This window comes from Saprolegnia diclina, assembly GCF_000281045.1.
Source record: "Saprolegnia diclina VS20 unplaced genomic scaffold supercont1.69, whole genome shotgun sequence".
Lineage (NCBI taxonomy): Eukaryota > Oomycota > Saprolegniomycetes > Saprolegniales > Saprolegniaceae > Saprolegnia > Saprolegnia diclina.
This window is the reverse complement of record NW_008246136.1, coordinates 277,624-294,325: the sequence shown is the minus strand read 5'-3', so window position 1 is coordinate 294,325 and position 16,702 is coordinate 277,624. Positions and strand designations below refer to the sequence as shown.

Sequence of the window (16,702 nt, the reverse complement as noted above, 5' to 3'; positions counted from 1 at the left end):
GCAGATGCGTCAGCTGCGACGATTCATACAAAGTACCGGAATCCACCATCCACTGTTTCGTCGCTCGGCAAGAACACTGTTTGCCGTTGGTGACCACAAGGCGCTTTGTGAGCCAGCGCTGGAGACGACAATGGTGGCGCCAACGGACCGAGTCCTGGGGCCACCATTGTCGTCTCCGGCGCAGGCTGTGAAAGAATGCAGTGTTTGGATTGGTTAAAATGCAAATGCAGTGTTTGGATTGGTTAAAATGCTTGGTCTTGCAGTGTGATTGGCTCAAAGTCTCGGCAATGGACTTGCATTTGCGCGAATCGAAGCGGGCGAAGGATGCTAGACATCCTGTCGTCGCCGCTCAAGGGGTACCTCGCGCAGACCCTGCAGTTCTACCTCTCCAAGTACCTCAAGGACATCCACCTCGAGGGCTTCGGCTTCTTCGGCAACGACCTCGTCCTCAACGACCTCGAGATCAAGCGTCACGTGCTGCAGTCGGCGCTCGACCTGCCGCCGACCTTTGACTTCTCGCGCGGCTTCATCCGGGTAATACATGCACATGCGACCTCTGCGGCTCATGGCCGACGACGCAGGAGCTGCGCATCCACATTCCATGGACGCAGATCCTCTCGCAGCCGATCGAGGTCAAGCTCTACACGGTCGAGCTCATCTTGACGGCCAAGGACGAGAGCACTCCCCGCCAGCGTCGCAATAGCATGGCGTCCGAGGGCAGCTACGCAACAATGACGACGCACATGTCCAAGTACGTGCTCATGGCAGTGTCATGCATGCGAACGATCCTAGGAGCGCCGAGCCCGAGACGCCCATCGACGCCCCCAAGTCGAGCTGGCTGCAAGCGACGCTGGCCAAGATCCTCGCCAACGTGTCGATCCAGGTATGAGCTATTGACTGCTTACCGAGACAAACACCCAGTGTTAGATCAACAACCTTGTACTCAAGTACGAGGAAGACGACATGGTGCTCTCGGTGACCCTCGGCGTACGTCTCGTCTCGCATCGGCTTGTTGACGCGTCCACATGTAGCTCCTCGACCTCTACTCGGCAGGCAATACGTCAACATGGCCGAGAGGCTTTGCGGAGCCCAAGGGCGATCAAAAAGCCATTGCCAAGGTACCTCGTTACGGTACCAACGAGAACGCGAAGTTGGAGTCGCGTCATTAGTGCATCGACGCCAAGGACATTTCCGTCTTCCTCGATCGGTACACAAGCGACCGCGTCGCTGTCGACGTCGACTCGGACCTGATCCATCGCCAAGTCATTGGCTACGAGGTCCGAGGTCCTGTGCGACTGTTGCACATTCATCAGCAACGTAGGTGCCTGTTCTGCGTCGAACAAGCCTGTCCTTGCGCTGCATGTACGCGCTCGAGCCGTCGGCCAACCGCGTTGGGCCGACCAAGTCGGTGTACACGCCGCACGTCCATGGCGATCCATTTCTCGGCGCCTCGTTCGAGGGCAATGACGTCGTCGTGCTCGATGTGTACGTCAAGGAGCTCTGCGTCTCGCTGAGCGACCGCCAAGTGCATATGCTCATTGCGTTTGTGACGCCCAAGCCTCCGACGTCGCCGCATCGACTTGTACGCGCGTCTTCATCGCCGCTGCTGTCGAGCGCCAGCGAACCGAGCGAGCCACTGGTACCTCTTGTTTTGAACCCACCGCCGCCCGCGCCGGCCCAGGAAGCGCCGGCTTCGTCGTGGACGAGCTGGGTCTACGGCGCAATCATCGGCGACGACGACGGCGCGGTGGATGAGCTTGAGAAAGAGCTCTTGACGTCGCTCGAGAAGAAAATCCCAGAGCACGAGCCAAGTCTGCCCGAGTGCAGCATTACGATTGCAGAGGACCCGCCCGTGTCGATCGTGACGGTGCGCGTGTCGATTCAGAGTGCGTCGCTGACGCTGCGGAGTCACGGCGAGGACGCTACGGCGTCCAGTCCCACGAAGGGCGCGAGTGCGGAGGCGGCAGCCGTCGAGTTTGTGCCCGTGGCCAATGTGGGCTTGGTGCCCATCGATCTCTCGCAGCACACAAAGACCAAAGTCTCGAAAGCCGCCAACGTCATTGGCGTCGTCGAGGCCTCGTGCGTGCTACTGCGCGTGTCGACCGATGGCGCGCGCCAAGACTCGTTGCTGGAAGTGCGCGAAGTACTGTGGCACCAGCCAACGACGCTTGTGGCGCCAACGCTTCTTCGCGCTGGCGACAGCCGCGTGTTGTATGGTGTGCCGCATCCGAATGCATCCGAGTCGTACTTTGGCGACCTCTTGGCGGGGGACAGCTGGCAGCACGATGGCGCGTCACCGCCCGTGGCGTGTACGTGCGACGCGGTATCCCTTTCGGTGATCGACGACTACTGGACGAGTAGTCTTCGTCGCCTCCAAGACTGCGTCGACAACCAAGGCAACGCCCACGTCTCCCGCATGGTCGACCACGTCGTCGAGATGGTGCACCGCGACCTCGACGTTTGCGTGCCCGCGCCACGCTTCCGGCGTCAAGTGCATCTGCTTGCGCAGGCCTTTGTGCAGCGGTACGAGCTTGACCGACCCGTGCTCGAAAACCTCGAGCAGTTCTTCCTGCCGGCCATGCGGACGTGGACCGCCATCAGTGTCGGCCACAAATGCGTTCATCTCGGGCACGCGTGCGGCCGGGCGTTGCGCCTGCGCCACGTTGCGTCGCCCGAACTCGTCTCGATCGATGTCGCTCTCGGACCCATGCATCTCGATCTTCGCCTCGAGTCGCTGACCGCCCACATGGCGTTTCTCAATGACTTGGACTTTTCGCGTCTGGACACGGCCCGTATGAACCCAGAGAACGATGGGGGTGGTGCTGATGCCATGTATGTGTAGATGCCCCCGAGAAGGCAGCCACCGCCGCCACTATGGCCATGACCCTCGTGCACGCAACGTCGCTGTCGCTGGAGGTTCATTTCGACGACGGCCATGCGCTGTCGTTACAGGTGCACGACGTGCTGCTCAGCATGCTGGGCGAGCAAGACATGCGTGTTGCCGTCGCGAACACTAGCGTGCAGGTCGATGAGAATGACGTCCTCAACCTCTCCCACGCCGCTCTCGACTTGCGCTACACCACGGACGTCATGCAGGCGTCGGCCGACGCCTATTTCGAGTCGTGTCTCTTGGGAGTGAGCACGCCACTGCTCGAGACGCTGCTGAGCAACTTGCTACCGACGGTCTGCGCCATCGTTCGTGTCGAGTACGCTGCGCCCACAGTGACCAACGCGATGAATTGCCATGACGCGTTTACCATTGGCATGCACGGCGTCGAACTGGAAGCGTCTCTGGTCACGGGCCAGGACCTGGCGATGGCGACGGCACGTGCGTCCGTCTCGGTGGAGGCGGTCGACTGCAGCCGACGAGGTCGCGTCATCTTTGAGTCGTCTCGCGCCGAGGTGCCTTGGGTCGCCACCGAGGCATCGGCTGAGGTCTCGGTGACGGCACTTCGGCAGTGGCTGCCAAGTCTCGTCGACATGCTGGCGATTCGATCACCCGAGGTGCTACCGCCTTCGATCGTCCACATCGGGCTCCGGTGGGAGATGCAGTCGTTCGAGGCGCAGTGGCACCGCATGTTGCCTCTTTTGGCCATGGTTGTCGACGTCCCAGTGGCCTTACCATCCGATGCCCCGGCACCTGCTGTCGTTGACGTGCCGCTGTGGACGCTTGCGTTGCAGGTGGCCTTGGCGCCCGCTACAATTCATCTCTCCAGACATGTCCTGTTCACGACCCCTGCCCTTCGCATCGCGACCAACACAAGGTACGACGCAGATATGAATTCCTGCATGACCTGACTCAAGCGTCACGGTAGCGGGTTGAAAGACGCTCGGGGGGCAACTTGCGGCGGTCGCTGCCGGCTTGAGATCGACGTGTCGCCTTGGAATGTCGCCGCCTTGGCATCGCCACTGCTCTCGTGCGCCGCGACGAGGGTCGTTGTTGCCATCGATGTATCGGCGCGAACGGCGCCGTTGCCTGCAATTTTGCTCTTGTTTGAGTCGACAGTGATGCTCGGCGCCGTCGACGTGTCCCTCTCGCCGCTTCAGGTACAAAGGTTTGCCCTGTGTGCGCTTTGAATGTGAGATTTAGATGGTCTTACTGGGCCGAATTCCGACGCTGCCGCCCGCGGGCCCCACCGAGCCTTTGACATTGGCCATCGCAGATGCACCGCCCGTGCTGTGGTCTGTGAAAACGGGTCTCGAGCTCGCTCGCACCACATTGGCGCTCCAGAGTCGTGGCATTGATGTCGCGTGCACGCTCACCGACCTTTTCCTCGCTGCCCAAGTGGGCACAGTCGCGCCGCACAAGACACCGGCAGCACCGTCGGAGGTGCCATACCTGGATCTACAAGTGCAGTTGCACGACGTTACCTGCACCGAGACGCTCACATCGGCACGAATACCATCGACAGCCAGCATTGGGGCCTTTGACAAGGTCTTGTCGCCCGAGATCCTCGCGGGCATTTTGTTCTGCTTGGACGAGTCGGACATTCGCGCGTTTGGAGCTGCGACGAGGTATGTCTTCGCGCCGGCGACCGCGAGCGCACTGGCCTTCTGGCGCGAGACGACGCTTCTGGTCAAGGCGTGCTGCGAGAAGGTCCAGTTTCAGTCCCTCGTGCGCGCACAATGTCCTATCATAAGCACGCACACGTCACCAGACCCGTGGCTGTCGCTCTTTGCCCGCAACTACAACGCCAACACGGGCGAGCTGGGCGACTGGTGTCTTCTCGGGAGCGTCGAAGACCTCGACGTGCTACTGAGCGAGCCGACGCTGACCGTGGGCATGCAGCTGGTCAAGAATCTTGCGTCCAGAGACGCCGCCGCCTCGCCATCTGCGTCGTCGTCCGACACGGCGCTGCCGTACGTGTCGGTGCACGTCGGGTCGATGCGACTGCTGCTACCGGTGGCTTCGAGCAACGAGCATGCGGAGCGGCAGTTGGCAGTGTGCGCCGAGTCGACGACCGTCGAGACTGTGCCGCACTTGGACCTGCCTACGGACGGCCTGAGCCACCCGCCGTTCCGCGTTGTCTCTCGACGACCGCGAGCGCCTTCCTCGGCGCTGCAAGTTGCGCCCAAGGCCAAGACCATGCTGCGAGCTGGTGCCGTGTACATGGCGCTGGTGCAGTATGACGCGACAGCGGCACCCGCGCGGTCGCCGTACGAGGTGGCGGTGGCAACGCTCTCGGAGGCGCCGCTGACACTTGTCCGCGTCGACTACCTTGTGCCACCGTGGTTCCTTGCCATCGAGGTGACGCCATCCAAGCACATTGACGTGCACGTGACAAAACTTGGCCTCGAACTGGACGAGCCCGCGCTGCATGTGGTCGTCGACAGCGTCGGCCGCCTGATGCGCGTCACCGACGGATCGCCGCGGCCGCCTGAGCACAAGGGCGATGCGTCGTCGACTGAGACACCGCTCAGCTGCGCGATTTCGATCGATGGCGTCGACGCGCGCGTGCAGTCGGGTACCGACACGCTATTGCTGCGTGTTGGGCCTGTCGCGTTCCGCCACACGCTCCACGACGGCCGCTTCTCGGTCAAGAACGTTGTCGTCGGCCACCGCGTCGTGACAGATGACGAGGCGCTCGTCATCGGGCCGCACTCGGACCCGCACGACTGGCAGCTTGCGGTCGAAAAGTACTCGGAGAAGTTGTTTCACGCGTCGTGGTCTCTCTCGGAATATCGCACGCTCTCGGGTCTCGTTGAAGTGCAAGGTCTGCAGTGCCACGTGTCGCCGGCGCTAGTCGCCATGGCGCAGCGTCTCGCTTTGGTCGTCGCCCCACTCGGGGCGTCGTCGATTCCATCGCCAACGTCGATCTGGACGCCGCTGGGTCCGTTCTTGCCGCGCTTTAGCCTGCCCGGCGTCGGCCCCGTGGACCATGCGGCACTCAAGCTTCTCTGGTCCCCCAGTCAACTCAGCATCGCAGCGGCCAGTGCCTGCGTCGTGTGCAACACGGGTGCGCTCTTTGCGAGTCTCGATGCGCGGGTCACCGCCACGGACCAAGCGCTCGTGGCGGCTTGGCCCGCGACGCCGTTGTTTGAGTGGTGTCCAGTCAAGCTATTGGACTTCGTCGTGACGTGGCAGCGCCTCGGCGTCTTGGTGCTCGATGACGCGTGTCCCGTCACGGTGGCGCTCGGGCCTCAACTCGGTCGATCCAAAGCATGGCACCGGCTGCAGGCGCAAGTCGCCGAGGCACCGGCGCTGCTCCGAGACGTCGACCTGCGTTGCACCGGGGACGTCAAACAGCTTTTGCGACTCATCAACCGGCAGCTCGTCGAGACGCGCGTGTACCCGACCGAAGTGCATCTCGACGGCAACGCGGTGCACGTGTCGGTCTCGATGGCGTCGCTGCGCCTTCTTCAACGCTGGAGTGCGGCGTGGTCCGTCCCCGCGACGGACACGTCTTTTGCAAAGGCGTCGGACGATGTCGTCTCAGTGCAGGCGCCGACGGTGCACGACTTTGCAGAGCTCACGCTGCGCCTCGACCCCCGCGCTCACCACGCGCGTCCCGGCGAGCTGGTGTGTACCGAGACAGTGACGACGAATGCGACGTTCTCGGGCAGCGTGCTCTCGCCGACGGCGCTGCTCGACGTAGCGTCTGCACCCCCACAAGATGACGACGAGGACGAGGATGAGTTGCGGCTCATTGACATCTTGAACGATCTCGCGCGCCCGTGGGACGACGACGACAACAAGGACTGCCTGGAGCTGCGCTGGCGGTACCCGTCCCCGCGACAGCTTACACGCGTGACGGCGATGCCGCTTCGTGCTTCGGTCGCGCCACGCGATTGGCCGCGGATCGAGGGTCGTTTGTGCGATGTACGGTGCGAAGTGCGCTGTTTTGACAGTGTGACGTCGTCGTTCGTCTCGATCGGTATCGTGCACGTGCCGTGGGGAGCGGAGGACGGACTTCCACGCACCGGTTCGGCGCCGTCGCTCGCGGCCGCCATTGCGCAGTGGATGAGCGAGGACGACGATGTGGCGCCGCAAGTGTCGGAAGCCTACCAGCTCTCGTTCGACGCCCGAGACTACCCGCTTGTGACGACGCCGGCTGCGACTCAGTGGGAGCTTCGGTGGCGTCTACCGCGCGTTGACGCTTCGTCGCTCCCTTTGTACGTGGCGCTATCGGCGCAGCTGCGAGACGCCGTGCGTGTGAGCTCGGTCGCTGCCATATCGTCGTTACCACTGCTGCACGTTGTGGGCAACCTCCACGAAGTCAAACTGGCGTGGCACGATGGTGGTGACGACGTGCACGAGCTGTTGCATGTCAAAGCTACGGATGTCAGCGTCCACCTTCGGACGTTTGCGGGCAGTGCTCGCTATAGCTGCGTCGTCGCTGGCGTTCTCGGCAGCGAGATGCACAACCTTACTACGCTGGCGACCACGACACTGCTTCAGCCGTGGCAAGTGACGGTCGTCTTGGAGCAGGCCGCCCAGCTCTCGTTGGCGCTAACGACGGGTGCGCTCACGCTCCAGCTGACACAGTACGCGTTGCTATTTATGATGCAGTTGTCGCAGTCGCTCACCGAGCCATCGCCACCTACAAAACGTATCAAGTATCGGATTTGCATCCACAACCAAATCGACGCGGTGCTGCTGTTTCGTCAAGTGGGCTCCACCGAAGTCCAAGAGCTCCGTGGTCTCGTGTCGGTCGACTACAGTTGGCATGCGATCACAGCGCCGTTCGAGCTGCAGTTCACGCGGTCGCTCTCGCATGGCTGGTCGACGCCGTGTCCAATCAGGGCTCCTGGCGGCGTGTGGCACCGGCCACTTCCGACGGGCGGCATCTGGGTTGAGGTTGTCGTCTGTGGCCTCGAGACAACTGTGGTCGTGCGCGGCGACGTTGTTGTTATCAACCACTTGGACCAGCGCCTGCAGTATCGCCTCAACAACGAGGTGGCCGTCACCCTTGGCTCGTCGCCGCAGTCGCACATCCTCGAGCGCCAGTCCACGCGCGTATCTCTGCGCTGTGACAACGGCCGTCCGTGGAGTGTGGCCCAGCTCGTTGCGAGTACGTCGACGCCTTTTGCGCCGGTGGCAGCGACGACGACGCCCGAGGCGCCAGCCACGCTTGTCGTGCTCTCTCGGGACGCAGGTACCATGTACGTCTGGGTAGCTATCAAGCGCGCCGCCTGCCACGTCGTACGTCTCCACCTCAAGGAAAATTTGATAGCTTATGGTCTCCAAAAGGTAAAGGAGGCAGCGTCTGTGCACCGCGTTCTCCGATGGGCCTGGCTCGAAGTGCATTTGTGGCCGGTGCTAACGCTGACAAATCAACTTGCGGTCCCGGCCGCCGTGTCGCTGTTGCACCAAGCGACGGGGCGCCGAACGCTCGTGGTATGAGACCCAGTGCAACTTCTCATCTGAGAGTCATTTCGTAGCGCCTTGCCGTCGCCGAAGAGACGCAGGTACTCGAATACAACCCACAAGAACCCCAGATTCTCGAGGTTGGTGGCACTTCGCTCGCGATCCCGGCGTGTGCCTCGCCCGAGGGGGATGAGCTCGCAGCGTATCCGGTGGGTGGCGTTCTCCGCGTCGACGCGCCAAAGTGCGGGACGATCCACTTGACGCGACTCGCAACGTCGCCAGCGCGGCATCTCGCCTTGCGTCCAACGCTGGTTCTTCGCAACGAGCTGCCGTGGGCCATCGTCATTGACGGCCCCGACTGCCGCCAAACGGTGCTGCCGTCGGCCGAGCTCAGTCTGGCGATCTCGAGCTTTTCGATGGGGCTGCAGTATATACCCGAGACGCTCTTGTGGACCAACTATGCGTCGCAGCCGTCCCATGTCATGTGGAGTTTGCCATCTGCGCCGGGCTGCTGCCTCAGCGCTGTCGTGCGCCATAGCATCGTCGACGGCATGGCGCGGGTGACGCTTGCGTGTCACTACCAAGTACGCAATCAGTCGGTACGATATTCTCTTGGGTGCGATGCATCGTGAGCGTTCTTGTCGATAGCGGTACCCACTGCAGCTGCTGCCCACGACGCTCCTCGCCGCCAAAACCAACGCGCTCGTCCCAACGGTAGCGATGTGCCCGTGTATATCACCTTATACGATGTCGGGTAGGTCGCGGCGCCTGCAGCCAGCGTGTGGCCCGTCGGAACGCACCTCGAGCGACCGTCGTCGTTGCACTCGAGTCTCAAATGGATCCGGACGCGGCTTTCGCGCGGCAGCAGTATTGCGGACGACGGCCTCGAAACGGTGTTGACGCCGGCCTTGGACGCGACGCGACTGCACTGTGCGCTCTCGGTCGCGATTGCAGCGCCCGGCTACGCGTGGTCACGTCGGTCGATTGAGCTTCGCCCGTGCGGTGCGCAGCGTCTTTTGCTCTTACACTCGGATGCCACCCGGTCCGACGTGATGCTCACGTTTGCCGTCGTGGCCGTCGACGACGCCGTCGTGCTTACGATCTACGAAGACGCGTACCCGCCGGTGACGCTGCAAAACCACCTGTCGCGCGCTGTTGCGGTCGCGCTTGTCCACGTTGACGAGTGTGCAACGATCGGCGCCAACGACACGATCGCGTACGACTGGCAGCTTCAGGTACACGAGATCGTCCCACAACGTGCCACGTCATAATGTTTGGTTCAGGACTCGGCGTACGGCAGCCTTCCGGCGCCGAGTGTGTTTGATTCGCCGTCGCCGTCGCCCCATGCGCGGTTCCGTGTTCGTGTGGCGGGCGACGACTGCAGCTGGTCGAGCGCTGTCTGGCTGGTCGAGGGCATCCAGTTTGCCCGCGCAGGCGACCTCGTCCTGCTACTGACAATGTACGAGCGCTACAGCGTGTGGATGGTCCACATCGAGTGCATCGACGGGGGCAAGAGTGCGCCGCGCGTCCCCTGCCGACCTCTCGCGGCGCCGGCCACGCGCGTCTCGGTGCGCGTCGACGCCGTCGTCGTGCGCTGTTTTGACGACCACGTGGTGGTGCACGACGACGGCCCAAGCTACGCCGAGGTGCTGCGTCTGGACGCGCAGCAAATCGCCTTCATGGCGCTCTCGCTGGGCGACGTTGTGCCCGACGGTCACAAGCAGCGAGCTGCTTTGGGGTATCTCTCGCACATCCAGCGCTTCACAACGTCGCTGTTGGTGTTTGAAGCGTTGGAGCTCGTCCACTTTTTTCCCGAGTGCAATTTTCCCAGAGCCTTGATGTGCGGCAACGTCTCCCGGTCGAATGCGGTCGTCTCCGATGCGCAGCTCCTCGCCGTGTCCATTGAGCCGCTCGTCAAGTCCCACGCGCTGACGCTGCGACTCGTTTACGCCGACGGCTGGGTGCCAACGCATTCGTACACGGACGCGCTCGAGCTCGCTGTGTCGCCCATCGTCCTGCAGGTGCCATTTGCAGAGCACTTCCACTTAGTTTCGAGCACATGTGGTAGGTTGAAGATCTGCTGCTCGTTCGGCTGCAAGGATGGCTTGCGCCGCTTCTGGAAGCAGCGTCCGCAGTGGAGGTGACGCCAACGGAGCCGCCATTGGAGACGCAAATTGCACTGGCGATGCGGGCTAAACGCTACATTGGCCGTCTCGTTCTCTCTCCGGTTTCGTTGACCATCACGGCGCGCTTCTTGTACGGCCTTGACCGAACGCCGCTGTCGCTCTCGGGCGTGGACCTCGCCCACATTCTGTGCTTTGACGACCAGTTGGCGAAGGACCTTGCAGCGAACTACGTCGCTGACGCTGTCGTGCGCACGCCAATGGTGCTCATGTCCCTCAACGTCCTCGGGAACCCCGCGTACAACGCCTTGTCCATACAACATGCAACTCACAAGAAATGATAGAGGGTTTGTGCGCGACGTGAGCTCGGGTGTTCAGGACCTCGTGCGCCTGCCGCTGCTCGCTGTCGCTACGGAAGGCTACTCGCCCGTCTCGATCACGAAAGGCCTCTTCCGAGGCGCTGTGTCCTTTGCAACCCACACTTCGGTCGCCGTCTTGCGTTATAACACGAGACTCACGACTCGACTAGGTCGCGACGCTCTCGTCCGTCTCGGGCGTCGCCCATGCCATTTCGCGGTCCATGGACCATATCAGCACGAGTGCGTCGACAGCCACCGCGACAACGACGCCGCCCGTCAACTTTACCTCGGGACTCGCCCACGGCTTCCACTCGTTTGGCCAAGCGATCGTCGGTGCCGCGACCGGTGTCGTGACGACGCCGTTGAGTGTCCTGCGCGACAACCAAGAGCAAGGCCGGTCCACGGGCCTCGGTGCTGGCGTCGTCGGCGTCGGGAAAGGGCTCGTCGGCATCGTCGCACAGCCCATGAGCGGTATGGCGTCGCTCGTCTCCAAGACGACCGACGGTCTCCTCGTCGAAATGGGTGTCGGCGGGCGCAATGACGCAGTCGCGTCCACCATGCTACCGCTCCGTCGGCACGAAGCGCTCTTTGTGCGCTGGAAACTCGTTGGGTCCGTGACCGGTCCGATCGTCTTCGCGCATGCGCTCTACTTGGCTGAGCAGCCCTCGCACGAGCTAGCTGACATGAGCACCGAGTGGCTGTTGCCGTCGGACGCTGGCGTTCCGTGCGTGCTCGTGGTCTCCCCCACGCACGTCTACGTTGTCGACGCGTGTACCGATGACAAGCTCGAGGTGATTGCGGTCTCGACGATCGCAGTACTGGAGCAGAGTCTTGTCGAGCCTACCAAGCTGGACGTTGGCGTCGGGGGGTCGGCTATGCACATGCGCTGGTATCGCTTCCGCCTCGCGATGCACGACCGGCGCGACCTCGGCCGCGCGATTGCAACGTTTCGAAAGTGGTAACAAAGAGTTGGATCGATTCTCTACGGCTTTGGCAGCTTGGTATATGGGACGGGGGCGACCGCGAGAACGACGCAACCGGCGGCGAGGGCGATCGACGTGACCACGTACATGGTGTCGACGGCATCGAGGCGACCAAAGCCCCGACTTGGCTTGTACACGTCCATCGCCGCGTACTCGAGTTTCTGGGGCGTTCGCCGCGTCACGACACCGAGAAGCGGCACGGCACAGAGCCCCCACACAAAGACGGTCCCTGCCATCAAGGTCATCGATGTCAAACTGGCCAAGTAGGCAGATACCTGTTACTGACACGGCCGCCGACGTCTCGCCGACGGCCTGAACCAGGTATAGCGGTTCGTTTGCCTCGGGGGGCAACGAAACCGGCGTCATTGCATCAAGGTGCGCGCTGCCGCCGGTGCCGAGCTGACCCGACCAGTTGTTGCCGCACGCCAAAGTTGTGCCGGCATTGGTCAAGAGCAAGCTGTGGTTGTCGCCTGCAGCGATGTCGATGATTACGGGGCTCTACAGTTCATGAGCAGGTAGAGAGGGTGAGGAAGTCGTACCCCAGCGATGGCGATACGCGCTGGTGTGTCACTGTCGTTAAGATGGCCCAGTCCGAGTTGGCCGTGGGCATTGCTGCCCCAGCTGTAGGCCACTCCTGCCTCATCGAGGCCAAGAACGTGCTGCCCACCACAGGTCACCTTGGCGACTGGCTTGGTAAACCCCGGGAGTTTGCGCGGGCTACTCTTGGTTGCGTCCAAAGCAACATGGCTCCCGAGGCTCTCGACAGCGTCTGTCATTTTGAGTTATCTCCTCACGCATATGTGAGTTATACCTTGGCCCCACGTATAGACTTGCCCGTCTCGGGTCAGCGCCGTGTACGAAGCGGTGCCGCAGTTGACAAGTTGCTTGACGTTTTTGAGTTTGGGTTGGATCCTCCGCGGGCCCATTTTGAACTGTCCTCGCATGTTCCAAGTAGGTTGATGGGACGACGACTACCTTGGCCTCGGTCCACAGTGCGCATATCGTGGCGACATCTGCGTCGAGCATGGCCTTGATTGGTGCTGGTGTCGCATCATCTTCAAGGATGAAGGCGCGCTGGCTCATGTACAGGCAGTAGCCCTGCGCCGCCTGGATACTGTTGCATCTGGAGGGTCTGTGAAGGAGCATGGCATACCTGTTGAAGCATCCGAGGCATGACGAACGCAGCGGCAGAAATCGCATTCACGTGTGCGATCGTCGGAAACGCGCACTCGCCGTCGGTCAGCAGCGGCGTCGGGACCGCGTCGGTGGCAGTTGTTGCCACCTGCACCTCGCTGTGACAACGGGTGCGTCATCATTTGGCTATACCTCGGCTTGACTCCACTCGAGCAGCCCTTCGTCGGCGCAAAGGGTGACGGTGCCGTGGTTGCAGCAAGCGTGCGCGACGTGGCTCGCCGTGAACCTAGGATGGTTCTCCACCAGCTGCAGGCTGGAGTCCCGTACATGTCGAGCGGGGCTGTGATGAGCCCGGTCGCAGGCGCATCGGACGTCGCGGGCATTTGAAGGTCCGGCTCGGCGAGCCCGACGACGGCGGTGATGTCGCGCGACGCAAACACATAGCTTGTCAGCAGAATATCGGGCGGCGCCGAGTGGGCACAGCCCTGCTTGCGCACCAAGTAGATGTGCCCGCCGAGGTACCCGGTGCAGCCGATCGCGAGTTGCCCCGCATCCCGCGAGAAGAGCAGCACAAAGTACCGCGACGAGTAGATCTGCGCGGCGCGCGTGCTACGACTCGATGAGTGTTGAAGGGAAGGTGTTGCTACGAACGACGGCGCGACGGTGTGGAGCTCGAGGCGGCGCGACTTGCGGTTAAACGCAATCGCAAAGATGCCCTGTGCAGTTTCCATTCTCTGTGTCTTGCAGCCGGTATCGGCAGCGTACCTCGGTCGTCGACTTGATCGCGCGACAGGCGCGTACCAGACTGATGCGCTGACGCTATTTCGCATTGTAAGAGCACCGCGCACGAGCTGTCACACTTACCGCCGCGTACTGCGCTTGGGGGTCGTCCTTGGTGTCGCGCTCGACCTCGGGCCGGTCGTTGCTTTGATTCGAGACCGCATCCCCACCAAGCCCGTCGCCTGGACGGCTATTGCGACGCCGAGACGCGCCACCTAGCCGACGTTGCCGCACCATTGCATTCGAGATGAGCACCGACCAGGTTGCTCTGTCGCACTCTCGGCCGGTCCCACGAGCTGCGCGCCCGCGACGCCCCGCGCGAGGTAATACTCGGAGAAGGTCTTCATGTGTCGCCGTCGCTGGAGCGTCACGACGACGTGGGCGAGCGAGACGGTCGACGTGGCTTTCTTGACGTACCGCGTAAACTCTTTTTTCTCCAGCTCGAGTTTGTGCTGCCGCATGTCGTCGACGACTCTGGTCAAGATGAATTGGACGTCGCCCGCCGTGAACGGGAGCACGGTGCTCAGCTCGGCGCTCGAGACCGCGCTCGTCCGCTTGTTGACGATCTCGTCAAAGAGCTGGCCAATGTCGTCGGTGCTCGTCGTCGCCATGGTTGCGCATGAAACGGCCACCGTTGCGCCATTCTGCTGCGCCTGCAACTTGGACTTGCGCATTTCTGGTCGTTGCAGTGATGCAGATCCATTCCTGCGGAGACGGCGAAACCGCTTCACAAACGACGGCGGCCATGCTGGTCGAGAAGCAGACGCCGCGCGAGATGCTGAGCCGACATTGCAGTGCCATGGTCGCCCTCAGTGTGCTCTCGTTCCTCTTCACGTACGCGATCTGGTGGACCGCCATCTTTACGCTGTTCGTCGGCGCCATCGGCTACGTAGCGTCAGAAATGACGTCGGACCGACCAGCGTTTGCCGGTGGGCCTTGGCGCCTTGTATGTGGGTACTATGGAATGGTGTGCTAGAGCCGCCGCTAGACGTGCGCTGCACCAAAGGCAACCTCGAGCGACAGGCCGCGCTCTGTGAATTTGTACACTTGCCGCCATCATGTCTCGCTCACGTGATCTGCTAGTTTTACTATGCCACGTGTCTCCTTGGCGCGCTCCAGTGCGGCGGCGAGATCATGCTGCTACTGCACATGACCAACGCCATGTCGTTCAGCGACAAGAACGGCTGGGACGTCGCTTGCATCGTGCTCGGCTCTCTGCTGATCGCGGCGCTTGTCGTTATCACTGTTCGTACATCTGCGCTCCTCTCTCCCGTTCCAAATACAATCGATGTGTGCAGTACTTGGCGCACCGTGCGTGCGCAGCCATGCTCCAAGAGAACCGCGAGTTTCCTCCGCACAACCCTTTGTTGACGTACTAACATGTAAGTCAAAATGTACGAATTCGATGTATCGCCGTTCTACACCTTTTTTATTCTGACAGTACAGCAGTCGAGACTATTCGATAGCGAGGCCTTGCGGGTGTTCATGCTGCCAAACCAATGCCGGTCGTCACAGTAATGATGACATCAATCATCGCACCAGGTATTGGTCTTGAACGCCAAGTAAAAGACGTTAAAACGCCTCGGCGTTGTTTAACGCGTCGTCTATGCACCGTAAAATTACGCCACGTATGGTATTTTGCCAAGAGCAGCAAGCCAATCAGGTTGAAGCATGCTGGCGAGGCTGGCGCTGACGCTGCTGCTGCTGGCGGCGCTGGTCGGCGCGCAGGTCGCCGACGTCCGCGCACAGCTGGGCCGCCACGTACATGCACTCGAGCTCGTCCGCGCGCTTCCAGCACCTGCAAAGGCCGCCAAGATCCTCTGCTGGGTCAACACATACGAGAAGAACCATGCTCGCGCCGCGTCCATCAAGGCGACGTGGGGCCGGCGCTGCGACAAGGTCGTCTTCATGAGCAACGTATACGACCCGGCGATCCCAACGGTCCGCGTTGTGGCGCCACCGACGCATCTCCATCTGTGGCAGAAGCACCGGTTCGTCTTGACGCGTTGACAACTGGTCTGAGTTGCTGTAGCGATATCGTTCGCATCCTCTGGCGCGAGTACGGAGACACGTACGATTGGATCTTCAAGTGCGACGACGACACGTACGTTTTGGTCGACAACCTTCGGACTTTTCTCGCGCCTTATGACGCGTCAAGACCCCATTTGCTCGTAGACAGCTGCGTCGCCGGTGCTCTTGGGCTCAACGTATGCATAGGGTCACCGCATGACACTGCAGTGGTGGGAGCTCCGTCGCCAATTTGAGTGGTTTCACTCCGTGTCACTGGACCGCATGGCGCCAGCGCGCCGCGCCGCGGTCGAGGACACGCTGGCTGCGACGAGAGACCAGGGTGGTTTGTACTACACGCCTGGTGGGGGCGGCTATGCCTTTAGCGCGCCGTACCTCAAGGTAGACGATAGCTCGTTCATGCTGCACCTTGTCATGGCGACTAGTTGCTTGTCGAGAGCTTGGACGAGCCGTACTGTCTTCCGGACGAGATTGTGCCGGACGACTGGGCCATTTCGTTCTGCATGCGGTACCACGGCATCGAGCCCGCCGACACGCGGTACACAGCGTCCGTGATATCGTAGATCTTAGTTTGTCTTGTATTAGCGACGCAATGGGTCGCGAGCGCTTCCACCAGTACAGTCCCGAGCGCATCTTTTTCGAGCCCCACGACGAAGACGCGTTCGACCACTCGGTGTACACGTCGATTTACCAAGAGAACAATTGGTTCTCAGACCACTTTGGCATCGGATGGCTCAACGGCACGGGCTGCGCGGCGCCCGACACGGTGTCGTTCCACTACGTCGTACCACCCCTCATGGAGGTCGTCGAGGCCTTCTACTACCCGAACGCGACAGCTTAAGTCCTTGCTTCCAAAACTGTGGGATTTGGAACGCCTCAAGTATAACAAAAGAATCCAGAGACTCGGAGCATTCCGCAACGCGTGGTATCGGGAAGGTACCTTGCGGCAGCGTGATTCATCGTGCAGCAGCGACGGCATGAGCCTGC

The 16,702-nt window shown here is 61.7% G+C and overlaps 4 protein-coding genes across 4 annotated transcripts; 3 read left to right on the top strand and 1 right to left on the bottom strand.

Moving 5' to 3' along the window:
• Window positions 1-304: 304 nt before the first annotated feature.
• SDRG_14297 (hypothetical protein) lies at window positions 305-11,775 on the top strand. Its single transcript, XM_008620417.1, has 18 exons — window positions 305-534; window positions 582-751; window positions 793-883; window positions 928-987; window positions 1,032-1,118; window positions 1,170-1,277; window positions 1,322-2,792; window positions 2,843-3,764; window positions 3,816-4,047; window positions 4,091-8,143; window positions 8,192-8,338; window positions 8,383-8,907; window positions 8,957-9,022; window positions 9,067-9,543; window positions 9,592-10,329; window positions 10,377-10,729; window positions 10,776-10,917; window positions 10,961-11,775. Exons 1-18 carry the CDS (start codon window positions 325-327, stop codon window positions 11,750-11,752), a joined length of 10,644 nt encoding a protein of 3,547 aa, XP_008618639.1. The 5' UTR covers window positions 305-324; the 3' UTR covers window positions 11,753-11,775.
• A 176-nt stretch (window positions 11,776-11,951) lies between these two features.
• SDRG_14296 (hypothetical protein) lies at window positions 11,952-14,361 on the bottom strand (the record flags this gene model as incomplete). The annotated part of the gene is made up of 12 exons (XM_008620416.1): window positions 11,952-12,002; window positions 12,056-12,271; window positions 12,313-12,542; window positions 12,585-12,705; window positions 12,749-12,880; window positions 12,927-13,055; window positions 13,100-13,193; window positions 13,235-13,516; window positions 13,559-13,623; window positions 13,673-13,726; window positions 13,772-13,902; window positions 13,947-14,361. 12 exons carry the CDS (start codon window positions 14,359-14,361, stop codon window positions 11,952-11,954), a joined length of 1,920 nt encoding a protein of 639 aa, XP_008618638.1.
• Window positions 14,362-14,378: 17 nt separating this feature from the next.
• SDRG_14295 (hypothetical protein) lies at window positions 14,379-15,066 on the top strand (the record flags this gene model as incomplete). The annotated part of the gene is made up of 4 exons (XM_008620415.1): window positions 14,379-14,616; window positions 14,664-14,728; window positions 14,771-14,932; window positions 14,986-15,066. 4 exons carry the CDS (start codon window positions 14,379-14,381, stop codon window positions 15,064-15,066), a joined length of 546 nt encoding a protein of 181 aa, XP_008618637.1.
• A 269-nt stretch (window positions 15,067-15,335) lies between these two features.
• SDRG_14294 (hypothetical protein) lies at window positions 15,336-16,641 on the top strand. Its single transcript, XM_008620414.1, has 5 exons — window positions 15,336-15,678; window positions 15,720-15,858; window positions 15,905-16,096; window positions 16,141-16,253; window positions 16,301-16,641. The coding sequence occupies exons 1-5, from the start codon at window positions 15,359-15,361 to the stop codon at window positions 16,554-16,556; spliced, it is 1,020 nt and encodes a 339-aa protein (XP_008618636.1). The 5' UTR covers window positions 15,336-15,358; the 3' UTR covers window positions 16,557-16,641.
• Window positions 16,642-16,702: the final 61 nt, after the last annotated feature.

Bases quoted from the DNA above. Each gene is read 5' to 3' on its own strand.
- SDRG_14294 (XM_008620414.1), top strand. From the start codon at position 15,359: ATGCTGGCGAGGCTGGCGCTGACGCTGCTGCTGCTGGCGGCGCTGGTC. The intron at 15,859-15,904 runs GTAGACAGCTGC...ACGTATGCATAG, and splicing joins CGTCAAGACCCCATTTGCTC to GGTCACCGCATGACACTGCA. The intron at 16,254-16,300 runs GTACACAGCGTC...GTCTTGTATTAG, and splicing joins ATCGAGCCCGCCGACACGCG to CGACGCAATGGGTCGCGAGC.
- SDRG_14297 (XM_008620417.1), top strand. From the start codon at position 325: ATGCTAGACATCCTGTCGTCGCCGCTCAAGGGGTACCTCGCGCAGACC. The intron at 1,278-1,321 runs GTCCGAGGTCCT...TCAGCAACGTAG, and splicing joins GCCAAGTCATTGGCTACGAG to GTGCCTGTTCTGCGTCGAAC. The intron at 8,144-8,191 runs GTACGTCTCCAC...GGTCTCCAAAAG, and splicing joins AGCGCGCCGCCTGCCACGTC to GTAAAGGAGGCAGCGTCTGT.